The sequence below is a fragment of the Nesoenas mayeri genome (assembly GCF_963082525.1).
Source record: "Nesoenas mayeri genome assembly, chromosome: 8".
Taxonomy (NCBI): Eukaryota; Metazoa; Chordata; class Aves; order Columbiformes; family Columbidae; genus Nesoenas; species Nesoenas mayeri.
This window is the reverse complement of record NC_137554.1, coordinates 4,818,351-4,838,522: the sequence shown is the minus strand read 5'-3', so window position 1 is coordinate 4,838,522 and position 20,172 is coordinate 4,818,351. Positions and strand designations below refer to the sequence as shown.

The 20,172-nt window shown below is 43.1% G+C and overlaps 1 protein-coding gene across 2 annotated transcripts in view; it reads left to right on the top strand.

The window, feature by feature from the left end:
- The window catches only part of PLA2G4A (phospholipase A2 group IVA), a gene marked incomplete at its 5' end in the record, with an annotated part of 60,069 nt that overhangs the window by 14,946 nt on the left and 24,951 nt on the right, over positions 1–20,172 (top strand). Inside the window, 4 exons of one of the 2 annotated variants that reach the window (XM_080348567.1) lie at positions 5,231–5,379; positions 8,691–8,804; positions 12,024–12,061; positions 13,633–13,774. In XM_080348567.1, coding sequence (XP_080204693.1) covers positions 5,231–5,379; positions 8,691–8,804; positions 12,024–12,061; positions 13,633–13,774 — 443 coding nt within the window. The remainder of the gene's footprint in view (positions 1–5,230; positions 5,380–8,690; positions 8,805–12,023; positions 12,062–13,632; positions 13,775–20,172) is intronic. The other variant, XM_080348568.1, reaches the window with a different exon arrangement.

Genomic DNA, 20,172 nt, shown 5'->3' with positions numbered 1-20,172 from the left:
CAGGCCCTGGAGGCTGCAGTTTAGCACTACAGTAAATCAAGCTCTGGGACCAAAACCTCTAACGCCCTATGATACCAAACACGGATCCAGTGTAAACGTGTTCTGCGGCTTCAGGAAACACTGCCAGTTTAAATTCGCATTAGCAACCTTTCTGCCAGACTAGGAGTAATCTGTACTCCATCAGCTAACATGAATCTGGAATAAAAGTCAGATTGTAGGCTTTGAGTAATGGGCCAGGAATGTGATGATGTGCCTGAACCTACTCCAGACTGAATTATCACTGCCCGGATCTGGCGTTACCTGGACTCCCGCTCCTCCTCTCCTGCCAGTGTCTGTTGGCACAGAAATGTTCCACAGGTTCAACACTGAAAAAGCTCTTTGGAAATAGGCATTTCAATTAATTAAAAAAGCCCCAAACCCCTTTGATTCTGGTATCTGCTAGAAAAGCAGATTTTTCTCTGAGCTACTGCAAGCTAATTTTTTAGTTGCTTTTCACTGCCGTCTGCAAATGGAACTGTATAAATAACCTGGAGAAGTGAAGATTTTTTTCATGTTGGCACCTCTACCAATTGAGTTTGAACCTACTGAAGGATTCTGTTGATTTGTTTGGGTTTTTTTGTTCCTGTCAGGGCTGGATCAGCAAAACTACTAGTGGTGTCCTGGCCCCGTAAACTGGGCAGTAGTGCATGGAACTTCAGTTCGTCGCTTAAGTAAGGCCGGAGATGAAAAGCACTGTAATAAAAGGCACTAGTAATCTCTAATAAGCACACTACCAAGTCACAGGATTTCTCATAGCGTAGCTGCCGCTTTGGGAGCTGCCTTCCTTCACTCATAGTCACCTTCCACTCGTGAAACCTCACACCGCATCATCCCCCTTGTAAAATCCCTCTTAGAAGTCAAAAGCTCTAACGTTCCCTATAGCACCTTGAGCAAAGGCACCTACTCTGTGTACTCCTGGCTATTTTAGGTTCCCTGTGGCCCTTTGGCGTGTCTCCAGGCTCTTAGTCTAGAATCTGTAGCGCTGCTAAACTCAATTTATCCATTTGAAGGCTTTCAAGTATCATGTCCAAATAAATGGGAGGCCTACATTTGTAGCGGACTCAGCTGCAGTCCTCCGAAGATGGAAATTCGGAACAGATCTAAGAAGATGAAGAGGTGGCTGTGTTGCTGTTGGCTGTCGCGGTGGTTTTGGTGCTGGTGGGGGGGCTTACGGGCGTGCGGCCCCGCTGGGTTTTGAACGCAAAGGTGACCCAGGAGGGTGACGAGGTGTGTTGGTACGTGCGGTTCTGCTCCTGGCATTCCCGCGCTCAACCTCTGCGGGGAATCATTGATTTTTGACAAATTCGGTGATTGTTTTTAAACACATATCAGAACTAGGTTTTTGGCCTAGAAGGAGGTTCACGCAGCTCACGCCATGCTGGTTTGCTGTGATCAATACCTTCGCTGTGATCGATACCAGTTAACGTTCAACCTACTGGAAAGTAGACGAAGATGGTAATTTGAGGTCTAGTAAGGTTTTATGAATGGCGTTGTACCTAATGGTGAAGGGTGTTGGTTAATCAGAAGGCAAAACACTTCAATGAACCAAACCAATGTCATTCTTTAAAGAAGTTCTGCTATGTATTTGCTGGAGTATTCCTATAATTGCATGCACATGGTATCTGGAGATCATGGGTCCAAAATCTCTGAATTAAAATTGACTTTCTATAATGGTGATGAGTATATTAACTGAAATTAAAGTTAATATAGTTTTATTTAACATCCATTATGGACATAAGTGTTTAGGATGTGCTCACATGGAAAGATAACCCCTCAAATTCTTACAGTGCAGGATTTTTTGGTAGCAAACCAGATTTTGGAATACTTGGAGAACTTTGCGTTTCTTTCAGTTTTTGATGGACAAATGAGATAGATTTTAATGTATGATGGTAGTGGCTTCATCCTTGGTACTTTGTATTTCAACAGGCTTTCTCTGTGACTCTTACGCTATTGAAATAATTGAGGTTGCAATGATTGAAATATAAATTATATGCCTGATAAATTAATTATATTAATATGGAGGCCTGATGACAGTCATCTCACCAAATCAGTAACACAAGATCAAATGGTTTCCAGTCATTGTATAAAATTGTAGAGGTTTCTTTAACAGATTGCTTAAAGCATTACTCATTTTTAATGTGAAAATGATTGATCCTAATTACTGTCCGTTGTGTGTTTCGCTTCGTGATTCATAATGTAACGCACGGAGAGAATTCTATGGCAATTACTTGACCAGGAGATAAATCAAACGAGGAAAAAGTCATTGCATCCTCACTTCTACCTCTCACCCATTTCTTCAGCCAGCGTGTGTGGAAATAACAGTTGAGATGCCGACTCTGCTGTTGTTATTGGTCTTCAGCCCTGATGTATCTTGTCAATCTTCTGAAAGGATTATTATGAACATTTTGTTAATTACTTTTATAACTCATCTGGCTATAAACTGCTAGTTGCAGGACCCTCTGTTAGTTCCATTGGCATCAATGCTGACACTTTGTTTAGCGTAAAGCTCGGGTTTTAGATAAGCTTATACTTAATTGTCGCTTCACGTTCATTATTTCGTGATAAATACTAATGGAATATTTATCCCTCTACTCCAGATCACAAATAGCAGCAGGGGTCAAGTTACTTTTTCACTTACATTTTCAGATTAGTTTTTTTTTTAAACATACCTGGCAAACCAACTAGCAAACGGTAATAAATACATCCACACAGAAGGATACACACCATCTATTTTATCTCTGTTTGATAATATTTTGAAACACGTTAAGTGAATGCTTTTGTTTTACTTGCCAGAGTTTTTGGTCCCCAACCAACAACAAGGCATAAGATTTTGATGAACATAGTATAGCTTATAGCAATATCTTAATCAGAACACACAGTCTTCCAGTATTTTTCCTCTTCTGAGGAAGAAGGAAGTTATAGAAGAATAGATTTTAATTTCCATCATTGAAAATAGCGCAAAGTAAACTTTCAAACATGAAAGGGCGGATGATTAACTCATTGCCGCGGGTTAGAAAAGATAATAAAGGCAGGGAGTGCGGGGGCGGCTTGGCAATACCCGCTTGCAAGGAGTGAGTTTGCTAAGTTTAGTTGTTCCAGGCCTTGGGTTTAGTTTCTATTTCAACACTTGTTTGAGTGTGTCTGATGGGAAGTGAGCGATGGCATCGGCGTGCCAGCCAGGAGCCCTCGGACACACCAAACCATTCGCTGCCTGCGTTCAAACCAAAACAATAGGCTTTTATATCTTATTGTTAGAGCTGATCACATACAGAATTGAATGGAAAGGGACGTGTTGACGTTTTGCGCAGAACACTGTTTAGCGCCGGTATTTTTGGTTAAAAAACCAAGCTTTTGCGGTCAGGTTCGGTCTCTTGGCTGAGCAAGTCTGTGGTGTTTATTGACAAATAATGGCCAGGCTTACCAGGTGAGATCTTGTTGCTGCTGATTTGGGCAGGTATTTTGCTGTTTAGTTTCAAGGAGGCTCGATTCCCTTATTTCTGGCACATTTTTGGGTAAGAATTCAAGAGCACTAATGTATTCAGTAAAAGCAATCAGCTTGAGAAAAACAGATGGAAAAGGTACTTGGGGCTTGATCACCCCACTCCCCTGACTTTAAAAGAAGAGACAAGATCAGACGTGAATTCTTCGGAGCTAATTAAGGTTGCTATTTAAAGGTTTTCCGCATGGATCCCCGACTTTAAATAGCTCCTTCTTAATTACCTGTGTGACAGCACGACCTGCAATTAGCAAAGCCCTGTAGATCCTGTGTAAAACTCCCCGAGAAGGTCTGGGGAGGGTTGGAGCAGTTCAAGGAAACTCTCACACGGTGAAATCGTTGAATCGTAAAGTCTATTTACATCCAAAATTTTAATTGAGGGAGCCTTAGTCTAGCAGGAGGTTGTTTTACTGTCCCTAAAGCTTCCCTAGTTAGAGGAATATTTAATTTGCAGCGTGACCCTTGCGTGATATTCTGTATCTTCAGAGGTATCTGGGGTGCTCTGTGGGTAAATTCAGGATTTCTTGTGTTTGGCGATGGCATCGGAAGGTGCTTTAGGTCTGGCTGACGTTCTCCAGAATTGCTGGGTGGCCCTGGTGCACATACAGAACCTCTGGAGTGGAGGTTTTTCCTCTTTTCATCCTCAAAGATGATCAATTCCCATTTGACACTATCAACCTTTGTTCTGTTTTGCTCTTTTCCCCTTTCTCCCCACTGAAATGCCCATATGGTTCTAAGCCTCAGCAATCTCTCTGACAGCATTACATTGAAATCCAAGAGTCTCTAAAAATATTCGCTGCTAAAAAAGGTTTGTTAGACATAAAGCATGTCCAAGGAGGAACGTTCAGACCTGTTTTACCTTGTAACGGGGTTTAACCTCTTTGAAAAAGAGACTTTAGGAAAACGCTTCTTGTTTATGGCAGGTATTGTATTTGCTTGAAGATGTTTCACTAGAGCAGAGGAGGCGCTTTGAAGAGGGGAAGCTGGAAAGATGTATGTGTTCTACCACAGCAGAGCAGGTGGCTTCTCGTGATCACCAAATCCACTGAAATAACTTTGCTTGCTTTCCTGTGAAGCATCTGAGTGATGTTTTAGAGAAATCTGTGAAGGACTTGGCCCAGTTTGAGAGAAAGGAAATTCCAACTGGGCAGTAAAAACCTCCTTGGACAGAATAAAGTTTTGGTTGGAAAAGACCTTGAAGATCATTGGGTCCAACCATAACCAAGCACTGACAAGTCCACCTCTAACCCCCGTCCCTAAGAACCTCATCTATCATCATTTATCAACTATCGTCTATTATAGTTGGCATAACGTTTCTATATTTTTGGTGAGTGTTCTGTGTGGTTGTTATTCAAATACACTGTGTTGGTGACCCCCACATAGCTCAGGGGCTTCCAATGGGAGCAGCTCTCCTTACACTGTTAAAGGAATACGTATTTCCAATAAAATTGAATCAGTCCCAATGCTGGTCTGTTTGTTCAAGGCTTTTTTCTCCTTCCCTCTTAGAAGCATCGTGTCTGTTTCTTTTTGGGAGATTGTCAATATCATTGTATTGTGTCATTATATTAATGTAATTTATATAGTTGAATGTTCTTTGTCATAGACTGTGAAGTCAAGACCATGAGCTTGACTGTGTTGATGATTACAACCCAAACTTGAGTTTTATCTGAGTGGAACATGTGTTTTGCTCTGCAGTTGACACTCCGGATCCCTATGTGGAGCTGTTCATCCCATCCGCCCCTGACTGCAGGAAGAGAACCAAACATTTCAATAACAATGTCAATCCCGTGTGGGACGAGACCTTTGAGTTCATTTTGGACCCCAACCAAGACAACATTCTTGAGGTAAATCTCATGTCTGAGTTGTACAACGTCTGGAAGGTTAAAATAACAGTAGCTTGTGTGTGTATGGCATCTGTTAGTCTCAAGATGGCACTTCTTTATTAAACATTAAAGGCCGTTTTTTGCCTTTAGGCATGGTGCGAAGCTAGAGGCGCTGTATAAATTGTATTATTCAAGGAGTAGCCTTGAGAGTCATAGTGAGATCTGATTCTGAGTCACCTCTTGGACTGGCTTTGAGAATTAGGAGTTTACTGCTCTTCACATCAGCCGTAAATTATTGTCTGTTCCTCCACTGATTGAACTCTTCCGAACAGTGAATAGCTGGGGGTAAAGTCAAGTCTCTGCCCATTCCCTGCTTCTCCCTGAGGAGACAGAAAGCAGAAACGTGATCCTGTCTCCCCTGTGCCTGGAGCCAAGGGCTGAGCAGCCCGCAGCGATGCTTTGGGTGCTCTTGTTCCATACACAGGCTTATTGACTGAGCCACCGTTAAGTCTTAATATGTTAAACCTTGCCAGATTGTGTACAGAAGGTGAGTGTTAAGCGTAACTATTTTGTAAGTGGGCATGGCAAGCATTTAAGGTGATATATCGTCCTTTGTTAGCTTGGTTCTTTGTAGGAAATGACCTAATACGTGAAGTCTTCTGACTTACGGAGTTTCAGACTAAATTGGCCAACTGGGACAGAGGCCTGTGAAGCTTTTCGTTAAGCTAGTAACCATAATTTCTTGGGGCTAAACTGTTCCAGATCTGAAAATTGAATTGCGCTTCCTCCAAGGCTCCCTGTGTTCCTGGGGACAGGGGCAGGTTCTACATTTTGGGGAGGAAAGATCCCACAGTCACCTCCATAGAACATGAAGAACCATCATACGCGTCCTGCACAAGAGACAGCAGTAGGGAGTTCACTACAGCCTCACTCAGCTCTGCAGAAAACAAGTACCCAAAACAGCTTCCACCGGCTGGGCTGGTGCAACAGTCACCTGAGCTGGTTCTTGCCAAACCTTTTGGTCGTAGACATGCAAACCAACCGCAAGAACCTTGAGAGAAGTTCGAAATCTCTGGCTTAGTTCTCGCTTTCTAATGACAAGTCATGCAAATAGGGATCAGGAATTGGAAAGAGGAATGGGGCGCTTCTGGTTTCTTCGTGAGAAAGCGTTTGTTGCAACAGGAAGAAGAAAAGAAGAACTTGGGTTCATCAACCTACCCTTGTTGCAGTATTGGAAACAAAAATGGTTTGAATTTGGCCTGATAAAGCCTTTGTGGATTCCGGGGGCAGAGTTTTGCCTATCTCTTTGCAGATCCTGTGCTTTTGTGGCAGATCTGCAGGAGCTATGGCTGGCTAAATAATTGTGGTGATCTGTGGTATCTCTCGTGATCTTCAAAAGATGAGTGGAATGGTAAACTGAGGAATAGGAAATAATAGTTAAAATGTGCTCCTTTGGTTTCACTGGCATTGTGTAAAGACTGGGCCAGATTCTGCTTGGAGTTACACTTGGGCGGCTTCCCTGGTAATGTGGGAGTTTGTTGAGTACGAAGTTTGCTTCAAGGGCTTTTTTAAAGGATAAATTATTGAAGTCACAAACAGCAGCAGCCGTTGACTTACTTGTTGCCTTCTTGGGAACAGTACCGCCTCCTATACTCTGCAAAATGTATGCATTTTGATGTGAAGAAGTTGAGATGCTGGCGAGCCATCGGTTTCTTACTGTTACACGATCTCAGGCACTTGTGAACATGTGGGTCATTCGCTTCCTTCTGCAGTAAAAATGTGACTGGCTCATTTCCCACCAGGCCGAGAACCCCCCGTTACCAAAGCATCTTGGATAATTTGACTAACATTTTGTACGATGTTTCTCAGTTTTCAGCCTGGTTTTATGCATTCGCTACAAAGTACAGACTCCACAATCCACTCAACTCAGCTTATTTTAATCTAAATCTTTAACTCTGGCCCGAGTGCGGGTTTCACTCGGAGTTGTAAGAAGCTCTCCAAAATCTCATTGAGAAGTTGTTGCTGTTAATATTGGTTTTAAAGGGCAGCCCTCGGAGATTGCAGCAATGGACATAAAGTTCTGCCAGGAGATGCCTTTAAAACAATGAGTTTTGCTCATCATTTCAAAGAGTTGCTTGTGGCACAGGATAAAGAGGATTCTTTATAGCTGAGAAGAGGCTGAACCCAGATGTAGCAACTAGTTATTCAAGTGATTGCATCTTCATTCCTTTTGTTTTATGCAAAAGATATATGATCCAAGCCGCAAACATATGTTTTAGAATATACAGTTCCACAAAGTGGGAAAAGTTCCTAAGCCAAAAGAGTTTGGAGAACTGATTTAATAGAAGCTATGTAAATGGTAATATGAAATTCTTTCTGAATATCTTGCTTGAGAGCTTGAAAGGCTGACGCTGAGAAAAAAGACTCCTAGATGTAGGAGGAAAAAGGTGGAACGCTGCTCTGCGGTATCCATGTACAGCTTTGGATAGCATCGCATTTTGCAAAGGTATATGCTCTGACATGGGGAGTATGAGAAGAGACTTGAAGATCCATCTGGACACAGAGAAAAGCTCTGTGTCATTTGGAATGCTGCACATTTTGCCAACTCATTGCTATAAAAATCTCAGTCTGTAGATACAAGGCTAGGATGTGTGGATTCTGTCTTCACTGAAAAGTCGCTGTGTGTTTTTTGGTGTATCACGTTTTAAACTACATAAGTTTCTCCATAGAGAAGTTTTACTAACTGGAAATGTGAAATAATTGTATATTTTATATGTATATTTAGAAGTTACAATATCTGCTTAAAAAGATGTTGGGGTTTAGTGACAGAGAGGTGCTCAGATGGAAAACCTTTTGTAAATCATAGAATCATGGAATCACTTATGTTGGAAAAGACCTTTAAGATCACCGAGTCCAACCATTAACCCAACACTGCGCCATGTCCCTGAGAACCTCATGTCCGTCTGTCCAGCCCTCCAGGGATGGTGACTCCAGCACTGCCCTGGGCAGCCTGTTCCAATGCCCCACAGCCCTTTGGGGAAGAAATTGTTCCCAGATCCAACCTCAACCTCCCCTGGCGCAACTTGAGGCCGTTTCCTCTGCTCCTGGCGCTTGTTCCTGGGGAGCAGAGCCCGACCCCCCTGGCTCCAAGCTCCTTTCAGGCAGTTCAGAGATCAGAAGGTCTCCCCTCAGCTCCTGTTCTCCAGGTCCCTCAACCGCTCCTATTCCTTTTCCATTAAAAAATATATATTTTTTTTACTTAAGGCATAGGCTGTATGGAATTTAAAAGAGATTTATTGAAACAGAATTGAATACCCCTGTATCTTTTCTAGGTTACTTTGATGGATGCCAACTACGTGATGGATGAGACTCTTGGCACATCCACATTTCCTATATCTTCTCTGAAACTGGGAGAGAAGAAGGAGGTCCAGTTAACTTTCAACGACGTAAGTTGCAACGTTCACGGCTTTGCCTTTGTTGGTGCAGCTTTGAACATGAGGGAAAGTTCTTAATATAGAGTGAAGTTTTGAATTCCAGAAGGGATTGGAATATGCTGCTCAGTGTATTACCTGGTGCCTGTGGCTCCCGGAAAGCTAACAGAAATTCTTTTGTCATTATATGTTTCCCTTTCAGTAAATGGCTTGTTGTAACACAGCCCTAGTTGACATGCAATAATGCATTCGTGTGAACGCTCCAAATAAAAGGCAGATGAATTGGATCATTCTCTTTAAATATAATACAAAACGGATGGAGTTGTTGGTTTAATGGGGATTGTCTGCCTGCACGCTAACTCCTGGGAATTGTTGTTAAAATGTATGTAATTGAACTTGGTCTGCACGTATTAAAATAGCTGTCATTTATTAGAGTAACATGTCACAGGCCATTCTGAACATAATTCTGTATTTGTAAGTGTATCTATCACATCTGGTTATCTTTTTATTTATATGCATATATATAAAATGCTTATAATGTATGTATAAATACTGTCTGTATTTCTGTTTGGGGTATAGTTTATTGTATGATCAAGGACTTGTGCCTACTGTTTTCCGTGTAGTTTAACTTTAAAAGCGTGGCTACAACAAATAACTGCTTAAGGCCTATTAGTTGCAAATCAGACAGTTCCATATGTAAGATTTAGCATTTCATAGCCTTAGGGAAATTGGAATTTTGATACCCTCCTTATTTTTTTTCCTTTTTTTTCAAATTTACTGCATTTTTTGAAGTTTCTGCTTATTTCATTGAGTGCTTTAACAGCTCGTGGGCTTCCAGAGCACAGACTGACTGCTGGTGCCTGGTTCTGCCGACACGACGGGAGGTACTGAGAAAGAGCAGTACCTTTTTTATCACCCAGTTTGCAAAGCTCATACAGTGGCAGTCTGTATAAGGTATAGAAAATGCCCTGCTGGTTCCCGATTGGAACACTTCATTCCAAGGGTTTATTTAATACCATGCGCATACATTTTTTTTTCAACCACTGGATCGCTGCGTGGTTTCCAAAGTGCTTTCTAAATTAGTAATATCAGGTGCGGGAATAATGTAATTACTGCCCTGCCTTTGAAGTATTTCTGTAAGTGACTCTTCACTCTGTTTCTTCATGTTCTCCCTTTGTTATTTCTTTGCCTTTTCTGTCTCCCACCCCCTCATGCACAACTCCCGTTTCGGAGGGGAGGAGCGGGGTACGGGGTTTTGCCAGGGACGTGGACAGGGGCCAGAGGAGTCACAGAAATGATGCGAGGCTGGAACAGCTCTGCTGGGGGACAGGCTGAGAGAGCTGGGGTCTTCAGCTGGAGAAGAAAAGCTCCGGGAGACCTTAGCATGGCCCTTCTGGCCTTAAAAGAGGTCGATAAGAAAGATGGGGACGGACTTTTGAGCAGGGCTTGTTGTGACAGGACAAGGGATGATGGTTTTAAACTAAAGGAGGGAGATTCAGGCTGGACATGAGGAAGGAATTGTTGGCCCTGAGGGTGGTGAGAGCCTGGCCCAGGTTGGCCAGAGAGGTGGTGGCTGAACCATCCCTGGAGACATCCCAGGCCAGGCTGGACGGGGCTCTGAGCAACCTGAGCTGCTGAAGATGTCCCTGTCATGGCAGGGGGCACTGGGGGAGCTGGGAAGGTCCCTGTCGAGTGTTAGATTGTGGGGTGACAATAAAACCCTGGCAGATGTATTGTTAATCCCCTCTCCCCCCCAGTTCCCCCTTTTGCCCCTCCCTCTCGCCCCTTCCCACTCAGGACAGGCGATCGGGAGGGAAAGAAGGACAGAGAGAAGAGAGTTGGAAAAAATTAAAGATGTTTTACTAATGCTACTAATAAGAATAGAGAAAATAATACAAAATATACAAAACCAATCTTGAAAGTCTCAGCAACTGCAGAGCCGGCACCCAAAGTCCTGGACTGGACTCTGCAGCCAACCGGAGCTGGATTCAGTCTATCACTGGCCTCAGTTCGCAAGGACGACTCGCAAGGTCCTCTCCTAATGTCGGCCATAGGGAAAAAAGGGACGAGATCCTCGTGATCTCCCACTTTGATATGAAGTATTCGCGTGAATGGAATGTTATACACAGTTGGTCAGTTTCTTGGTCACTTGTTTCTCGTCGCCCCTCTCGTGAGATGTCCATCCGTGCTTATCAATAAGTTCACATTCCATTGCTATATTTACCAAAACATGTGTCTGGTTCTCCAGGAAAATGCAGCTCATATGAAGCTTTAGCTGACAGGCAAATTCACTGAAAGAGAAACTTGTTTTTAACAAAACCAGGACAGTCCCTCCAACCCAAACTGTTCTATAATTCTATGATAAGCTGTTTATAGGCAGAGGCAGAGTGAGGCGACACCGTGTGAGACTGTTCCACACCTACCAGGCTGTACCGATATGTTGGTGGCCATTGCATGAGAGCGAGCTCGGGGAGATGAAAACGCCTGTCTGTTCTTAGTGGTAGCAACTTCGTACTCTCACATTTTGCCTAACAAATGCTATTGGTGCTATAACCATAATTTTTTTAACTATCTCCCTTCAGGCGACCCCTTTAAGTGAAAGGCAGAGGAGGCCAACCCATCGCTTATGGCTCAGGTCATTCTCTGTGGCCTGCGAGTGAAATCATGATGTAGTGCCATTATTAATAAATTACTTGCATCTTTCAGAAACTAGTAAGCGATTGCTCTTCCTGCTTGATAATTTCAACGTATTTAGCTGTGTTAGGGCACTCGGTGGCTCATGTGGAGCAGCCGTTCCCTTACAAGTCTTTGATTTAGGCACAAGCTGAGTCTGAAGTTTACCCGGCGAACTGAGAAGGAAATGGCAGATAGACCGTGGCTGGCAGGAGGATCATAATGGCATGAAGATAATGAGATCCCTTCAGGCCAAAGATGAATAACACTGGCTGAAAGTCCATGGAAGAAAGCCAAGAAAATGGGATCTGGTGAATGAAAGTCAGGACCAAGCAGCACCCAGCAGCGTTTTCTACTGCGCTCAGTGCTGGTGGTGTGTTTTGGAATCACACTGTGTGCTTTTCTGTAGAAAAGAAACACATTCATATATCTCAGAAATGTCCTCTTTTTTAAAACAGTGATTTAAAGAAAACTCCTGACAGCAATATTTTATGTTCGGGTGTGTTGGTTTTTTTTCCCCTTCCTAAGTGGTGTAACCATATTTAAATATTTCTTGTTTAGGTCACAGAAATGACCTTGGAATTGTCTCTTGAAGTATGGTGAGTATCTCCTATTGAAAAGAAAAGGGTGTAAGGTGGATTAGCAGCAAAGATATTTTTTATTTTACTGCATTAGAATTTTCTTAAAAACATGTCACTTATAGTGCAAAAATTGCTTGTTTTAGCAAAGAAATACCAACTGCTGTAAAGTCAGGAGACTTTAAAATGGAGGGATATTCTGTCATGGACTTAAACGCCATTGCTTGTACTAAGAGCTGTGCCCTTTCCAAATGTTTGCAGGAGCGAGGCCAACGTATCTGAATTTCTCATCCTGGTTTATATTAAGTGCTTTACTTTTTAAGGGCTTTTTCTTTAATAAACTCATACCGATTGGGTTCAGCTGTTCTCCTCATTATTTTACCTTCTGTGGTAGCTTTGTGCCTCACGTTCACATTCAGCGTGTGTGGGTGCTCATTACAAAGCTGCCCCTGAAACAGAAGATTGGTACCAACAGAGTGTTGGTACCACACGGTACTGAAGCCAAAGGCGAAGGTCTCAGCAGGGCCAGGATTTCACCATCTCCACATTGCTTTCTCAACCTGTCTCGGTGAAAGGCCAAAAATCACCTTGAGGCATCATCAGAAAAATCTCTTTTCATCCTAAAAATGAATTACTGAGAACAAGGCATTAAAAGTTTTGTTGTTGGGTTTGTTTTTTTAATGTGTAACTATAAATAGCAGCGCTGAGCACTGTAAATGTAGAACTCTTTAATAATGACTCTGCAGACTGCCAAACATCCCCCAGGGATCATTCCTGCTTATCTTTCTGTACTAATAGAGATGTATATGTGGGTGGTCCTGAGACCACTCCTAGATCACGCAGGGCTTGTACTTTTATTTCTCTGACATTACAACCCCTTGGAACGACATACGGGCTCCATGAGTTAACAAGTCCAAATGAGGTGAAGTTGTAGCTTTTGTTTAAGTACAGTATTGGGGTCTTTATGCAGCCCTATGTACATTTTTGATCACACATTGTGGGGAAAAAGCTAGAGAAAATAGTTTTTCCTCTGGCCAGCCAGTACAATTAGTGCTGAGATACACACAGTTTTTGACTCTAAGATGGAATGGATGTAGAGGCAAAATTACTCTCTCCTCCCTTAACACAAACCTGTAGCTTAGGAAGAATAAATGTTAGTAAAAATGTATGCACATTTTTCATTGCAGTCCTTTGTTCCGTGGATTAGCAGAGAATTCAAATTTCTAGACTGTGGAAATGTATAATTGTATGTGAGTCGTGAACCCACTTGCTATATTCTCATATTTATTTTAGGCCACAAAACAGACCACTTTAAACTGCAGGTTTTGTTTTCAGTACTATGTGAACAATGAGGTTTCTATATAAAATGCCTTAAAAACGCAGCTTGCCATTGCTCTTTGTGTCCGTCACTCCGTGGAATCAGCTGTTGCAATTGCGTTACATGAAACATCTTTTGTTTTATTTTGGGTTTTGTTGTGTTTTATGTAAGTTAATGAGGAATTTACTCTAACTTCCAGTCATTTCCCTGGGTGATACTTGAACTGTGTTTGGAATTAAGCCTTTTTTTAAAGCCTGTCTGTTTTCCAAAACAGCTCTTCGACTGATCTCCGGTTCAGCATGGCTCTGTGTGATGAGGAGAAGAAATTTCGGCAGCAGAGAAAAGAGAATATCATGCACAGCATGAAATCATTTCTAGGAGAGGAAGACAGCAAGAACTTGACCAGCTCCCGTGATGTAAGTTTGAAAAGTTCCCATTAAGATCAATATCACCTTCTGCATTTGTCTCTGAACGGCAGAAGGGTTCAATGGAAAGGCAGATGGCAGAAGCAGAACAATTTCCTCTACGCACATCGAATGTTTAGAATGGACAATAAGTTTTTGTTTTGCTCTGAGTTTACAGTTCAGGAGACAAAATCCTGTGCCAAAGTAAAGCTTCACTCATTACCAAGTGGCTAGAGGATTGGTGTCACTTTTCAGGAAAGAGATTGAAGTGCTGGAGCGGGTCCAGAGAAGAGCAACAAGACTGGGGAAGGGACTTGAGCACAAGCCCTATGGGGAGAGGCTGAGGGAGCTGGGCTTGTTTAGTCTGGAGATGAGGAGGCTTAGAGGTGAGCTCAGCACTCTCTAGAACTACCTGAAGGGCAGTTCTAGCCAGAGGGGGATTGGTCTCTTCTCCCAGGCAGTCAGCAATAGAACAAGGGACCATGGGCTTCAACTCTGCCAGGGAAGATTTAGGCTGGAGATTAGAAAGCAATTCTGTGCAGAGAGAGTGGTCAGGCATTGGAATGGCTGCCCAGGGAGGTGCTGGACTCACCGGCCCTGGAGGTTTTTCAACTGAGATTGGACATGGCACTTAGTGCCATGATCTAGTCAATGGACTGGAGTTGGACCAAGGGTTGGACTGGATGATCTCTGAGGTCTTTTCCAACCCAGTCCATTCTGTGATTCTGTGATTCACTTAAATACTATATATATCCATCATATACAAATGACAAGATGAGGTAAATGCCACTGTAGGACAGAAATCACAGCTGTTCATTTGCACTGGCGAGGTAAACAAACTGCCGTAACTTTTACTTGGTTCTTTATTGGTTGAACCCTTTGCAGGCTGTGCCTGGGTTAAAATTGGGTAAAGGAGCTAAATCCACGCTTTTCCTTTTTGCTCTGGTTCTGAATTGCGTGCTCTGTTAAGGCGCTGGTTCTGAGCTGAGCTCGTCATGCGCAGGATGCCCGGAGGGTACGTGAAATATCGGCGGCACGAGGCGCGTGCGGTGCTGCGGGACCTGCCCCTGCCTGCTCTGCCCCTCCTGAAACTGCCTTGGCCTTCGTGTTGGAGGGAGGAGGCAGAAAATGAGCTGGTTTAATGACACCATCAGCTTAGAAATGATTTTCTTTCCTTCCTTTCCTTTGGCCTGTTTTATATGGTTAGAATTATGAAGTTTATTTCTTCAAGAATGTGTACAGATGCAGCTTTTGTTGGCTGACGAGTGCTCTGGACCAAGCCAGCGCATGAAGATGGGTCACATCAAAGCGAGGAAGGGAGCCGAACCCCACCATCTTTCCAGCGATTTCCTAAATCCCCACGTTATTTTGAGTTAATTAAGAATCATAGAATCATTTTGGTTGGAAGAGACCCTTAAGATCATCAAGTCCAACCATAAAAGGATGCACATGGTACAAATTCCCTGGTTCTGGAGTACGTTTCTATTCTCCTCTGTCTTCCCTGCTTGTTCCCCATCCTGTTCTGCTCCCAGAATTGTGATGGGAAGACCATGTGTATGTGGGGGTGTCAAGCCATGAACAGAGTCAGCGAATTAATCCAAACTGATTCCTTTTGAGTGTTTTTAGTATAAGCAGAACATGACGCTCTTTTGCAGAAACTGGAACCGACACTGAGGAATTCCTTTGTAATTTCTCTGAAGTTTAAAGCAGGGGGTAAATGTGTTGTTGTCATCTAGTTCGGAATTGTCTTGCCTGGTAAAATGTGTGTACTTTCTGAGGAAGATGAAAGAATTTGACAAGTATTGTACATATTTTATTTGTAGAGATATAAGCCGTCCATATTGTGAAGGAACATTTTCAAGGCTTTTTAGTTTTCAGTTCAGTTATTTTAATCTTAACACAGGCAGATCTTATCAGAATAGACATTTGTGGATGTGACGCTGCGCTGATCTCCTAGAGCAGAATAGTCCCTTTCTCAGGGTACAGATGTTCTGCCCAGATGCAGTGAGGACCGGAGCGATACTCGGTGCCTAAAGAATCAGTTCTGTGCAGCTGCTATGTGTGTAGGAATTATTGCAAACGCTAGGCAAGCTTTCCTACTCTTTTCCCCATCGTTTTCCCTGCGTATCCCTTGCTGTCTCAAATACTGAAGGTTTCTCAGTTCAACTGCATCTTCCAAGACCAGACCGCAATCTCTAATTGCAGGTTTATCTGAGGACTGAGGTAATGCCATCCTCTCCATTTTCATACGCCGAGTGTGTATTTTTAAGCTGACTCGTCAGAATTTTTAGCTGCCTCTAGCAATTAAGAAAACCCTTTTGTTCAAATTAAAATACAGTTTTATCCTTAGAGCCCATCATTTTTGCTTTTATTGCTACAGATGAGAGATAGCGGGAGGATTTATAGGGTGTTTGTAGTCTTAACATGGCATCAGAAGGCAGGAGACGTGAATATTCTTAGCTGCCTGTGAGTCATTGTTTAATCTTAAACAAGTCGCTTACTTGCTCAAAGTTCACCCAAGTTTCTTCATCTGTGAAGAGCAACTCGTGTGCCTTGCAGGAATGCCGGGAAACTTAAATACCTGTGAAATAATTATCCATCCCTGCCTGGGGAAGTGAGTACTTCCAAATTTCCTTACTTCATCTTGAGGCACTTTCTGAAAACACAGAGGATGAGATTTCTCATCTCTGTGTTACCGCTCAGCTTATTTCTATAATTTTTGTTGCTTTAAACAAATTTCTAAAAATGCCATAATTAAAGTAAGCGTCTATTCCCAAAGATTGCATTTGCAGAACGCTTTTTAATAATCATCCCTGTACCCCATGGCATTTTGTTTTGTGCTACAGGTCTGGATTTTGTGTGCTGTGTTTCCAGGGCATCTGAATAAAAACACCTACACCACTCGTTCCCAAAACAAGATTTAATATGTTTTAGCTTTGCTTTTTTTTTTGCAAAATACTGCAAAATACTACGATTGAGATTGTTTTTTTCAGAGCTCGCTTTTCTTGAAACGTATCTCGTTTCCCAAATCCTTTTCATTTTCATGCCCAGTTTGGTGATGAAGCACTTGTTGAGATGACCCATATGGTGCTGAGCTTGTCCACACAGCGCGGCGCCCCATGGATCTGAGAAACAGCACAGAGATATTGACAAAACACTTGGTCTGCGCCATTAAATCCTCTTCAGTGGAGCTGGAATGGTATCTCAGCAGCTTTGTCCAAAACCAGCATGGGTCCCTTAGCCTTGTGTTCAATTCCCATCTTGGCCGTTGACTCACCACATCGTTATCTTGTGAGTCACTTCAAAATGGTTTTGGATCTGAGTTTACTAATCTGCTCGAATGGGTTTAGTACCTCTGCCCCCGTTTTATCAATTCTGTACGAAGGCTGTTGGGTTCAGAGCTCCCGAGAGCGGAGCCCGTGCAGATGGAGAAGTCTCCGCGCCTCCATCTCCCATCTTTGCTCTGTTCTTTCTAGCCATGAAACGGCTTCTTGGTTCTTTCTCTCTCTGCAGCTTCTTCCCCCCATCCCGTTTGTCTTAGACATCAACTCGTAAAATAGACGTCATTTCACATTTTACCATTTCTTGTCCTTAAACGTTTTGGAAACTGAATTGCAGCTAAAGGGCCGCTTTAACAAACCTGCCCACTTGGAAATGTGCTCCCCTCTTCAGAACTCAACCTTCCGCACCCGGCTTTTGCCTGCAAGTCAACGTGCGTTCAGTTGGCTGAGATAAATGAAGGTAAATGCGCAGCAGATGATTGTTTGCAGTTCCTTTTTCATAGCTGAAAAGCTTTCTTTACTGCAGGAAGCCTGCGGGAAGAGCTCTTTAGTTGAATTGAATTCCTGGAAATAAGGTAGCAATGGCAACTCTGTACTTTGCTTTGTTATCAAGAAGAAAAGAAGAGATCTTATACTATACATCCACCGGCCTCCCGTTAAACTCGCCCTCCTGTATATGGATCGGTGATTGCCAGTACACCTGTGGATGAAATACGTGTTTGCAGCCAGGATGCTCGTGACTTCTCGACTGTCTTTGTTGATCCTCCCTACAGATTCCTCTGCATCCTGAAGAAAACTCAGATTTTCCCTTGTGTTCATTGCTGATGAATAGAGCTGTTGAGTAGGGGTGCTTTGGAATTGCTCTCACATACTTTTTCCAGGCTTGCACCTGCAAACCAGTCTCGGTCCTGTTGGGATTTGCCCACGGAGGTTAATTAGGTAGTGTTTGTAAAGAGCTTTCAAAGCCTGATGTACATTATGAACTTCGTGATTAGTAATGCGGCTCTTCTGTTCAAAGCCATTGCTCCGTTATTGGGGCGTTGGCTTAACAAAACAGGCACGTCCTAAATCTTTACCTTTGTTTTGTCGTTTTTTGATAGATAGCTATCTCTGAGGCGCGAGATGCAATCCAGTGCCAGAAATACCTATGGTTTCTATTACTAAAGCTTAACGCTTATGAAGAAGATAATAAAATCATCTCACCGCATAACAAATAAGCAGTTTTTGCGAGAAGTGTCTCAACGTATTTGGTCACCGTGCGTTATTATGTCCCTGTGACTGTGTTTTCGGTCCGCAGGGCAGTTTCATGGCTTGGCACATGGCGTCCACAGAACGAAACGCAACTCAGTAGCCACACCGGTCCTTTTCTTATAACTAATCCCATCTATTGGCACCTTAAATTGCGTTTCAGTGAAATTTTTGACTGATGACCGGTTTGATCAGATAGGGACTTTCTGCACGACTCTGTAATTCTTTTTACGCTTCGTAACAACCAAGAGGCTGTTCCCTTATCACTGCTCAACAGTGGAAAATTCTTGTAGGTTTCGGAAACTGGGAACCAGGTGGGAGCTTTGCTGAGTCTAAAACGCTCTGATGATGGTAGCGACTGAATTTGGATTGTATTTTGTCTTCTTTCTAGATACTTGGGGAAGCTGTGCGGTGGAAGGGAACAGCTTTGAAGTCAGGACTGGGGAGTAAGAAGGAAAGAAGTGTAAAATAAACCCCCTGTAGATACATTTTCAATGTGGCATCACATATAACTGGCCCTGCTTTTCCTCACTTTACTGTCTCTTGGTAGCTGCACAGATACACATAAATTCTCCTTCCCTCTCCTGTAGTTTTTTGCAAGGTTATTCTGAATTTGAGACTGTTTGCATGCTATCTAGTAATAGCATATTTTTATTCGAAAACGTGTTTTTAAACTCCTAGCCAAAATATTATTTGTCTCTCTTCTGGTTCTGATTAGTAACTTGTACTGCTTTTGGCTCTGTCACAAAGTTGTCATTTGGTGCTTGGAATGCTTTAAAAATTTGTGGTCTTGTAACTAACTAGTTTATTTAATAACCAAATTTAATATCTGGGATTATGAATAAGAAGGACAGGCATTCTAAAGAAATTCTGAGTATATTTTTATTTAGAAATCTTGCTACAAGCGGTGACTTCTTCAAATCAATTCTAATTCCTCAAATACCAGGCAATTAGAGTTCAGCGTAACAGGGCGTCACGGAGGCGACCACTTACTAATGCTGAGACCTGGCGCGGTTTATTCGCCCGATATGGAGACTTATTGGTTGTATTTTAAGGTCTGCAGCGGTGCCACAGATCTGTGCGAGTGAACTGAACATGAAATTCTGCACATTATTTTAGTAGACAGGGCGCTGACATGCCCTGGGAGCACCGTAGCCGGATCGAGACACTTCTGGTCTTCAGAGAAGTCCCTGGCTGGCTCATCCCAGTCTGAATCCCAGCGCCACCACATCCCCAGCAGTGCTTTATTTCTGATCGCAGCCCAGAAACTCCCAAAAGACGTGTGTCTGGTTGTATCCTGATGTTCTGTGCAACCAAGGAGCTGCTTTCCCGTAGAACACAGCCCCCTTGTATGCTTTCCCTGCCTGCATTCCCTCCTCCACCCATCCATGTCAACGTCCCAAGCATCCCTGCTGTCCCACCAAATCTAGGACGTTCTGATTGTGTCAGAGGCCCGTGGCTGCACTTGAACTTCCAATTTTTCTTGTGCATCAGTCTAGAGACACTGGAGGATGTTTCATTTGGAGCAGGAACACACAGATCTCACTTCCAGCGTTTTCTCCCCTGCGTTCCTCCTGCCTTTACAACGTTTGCAGCCTTTCCTCGCTTAGGTCCTTGTCACTGAAGTTTGTCTGAAGTCTTCCTCATTAGTTTAGCAAGTCCGTTCATGTAGGTGTTCCTCACTCTGTTGGCCTGGTGGTTTCTTTCTTCTCCTGCGGACCGTCTGCATGAGCACGCAGTGCTTCGTGAGCAAGAAGCCAAGAGTCTCACTGGTGACACTGCCTGAGCCTGATAGCATCTGCTGGAGCTGTTCCTCTTTCAGACTGGAAAGAACAAGGCTGCAATCTGGGGTGCCTGCGCCCCTCGTTCTTGCTCTGAGGG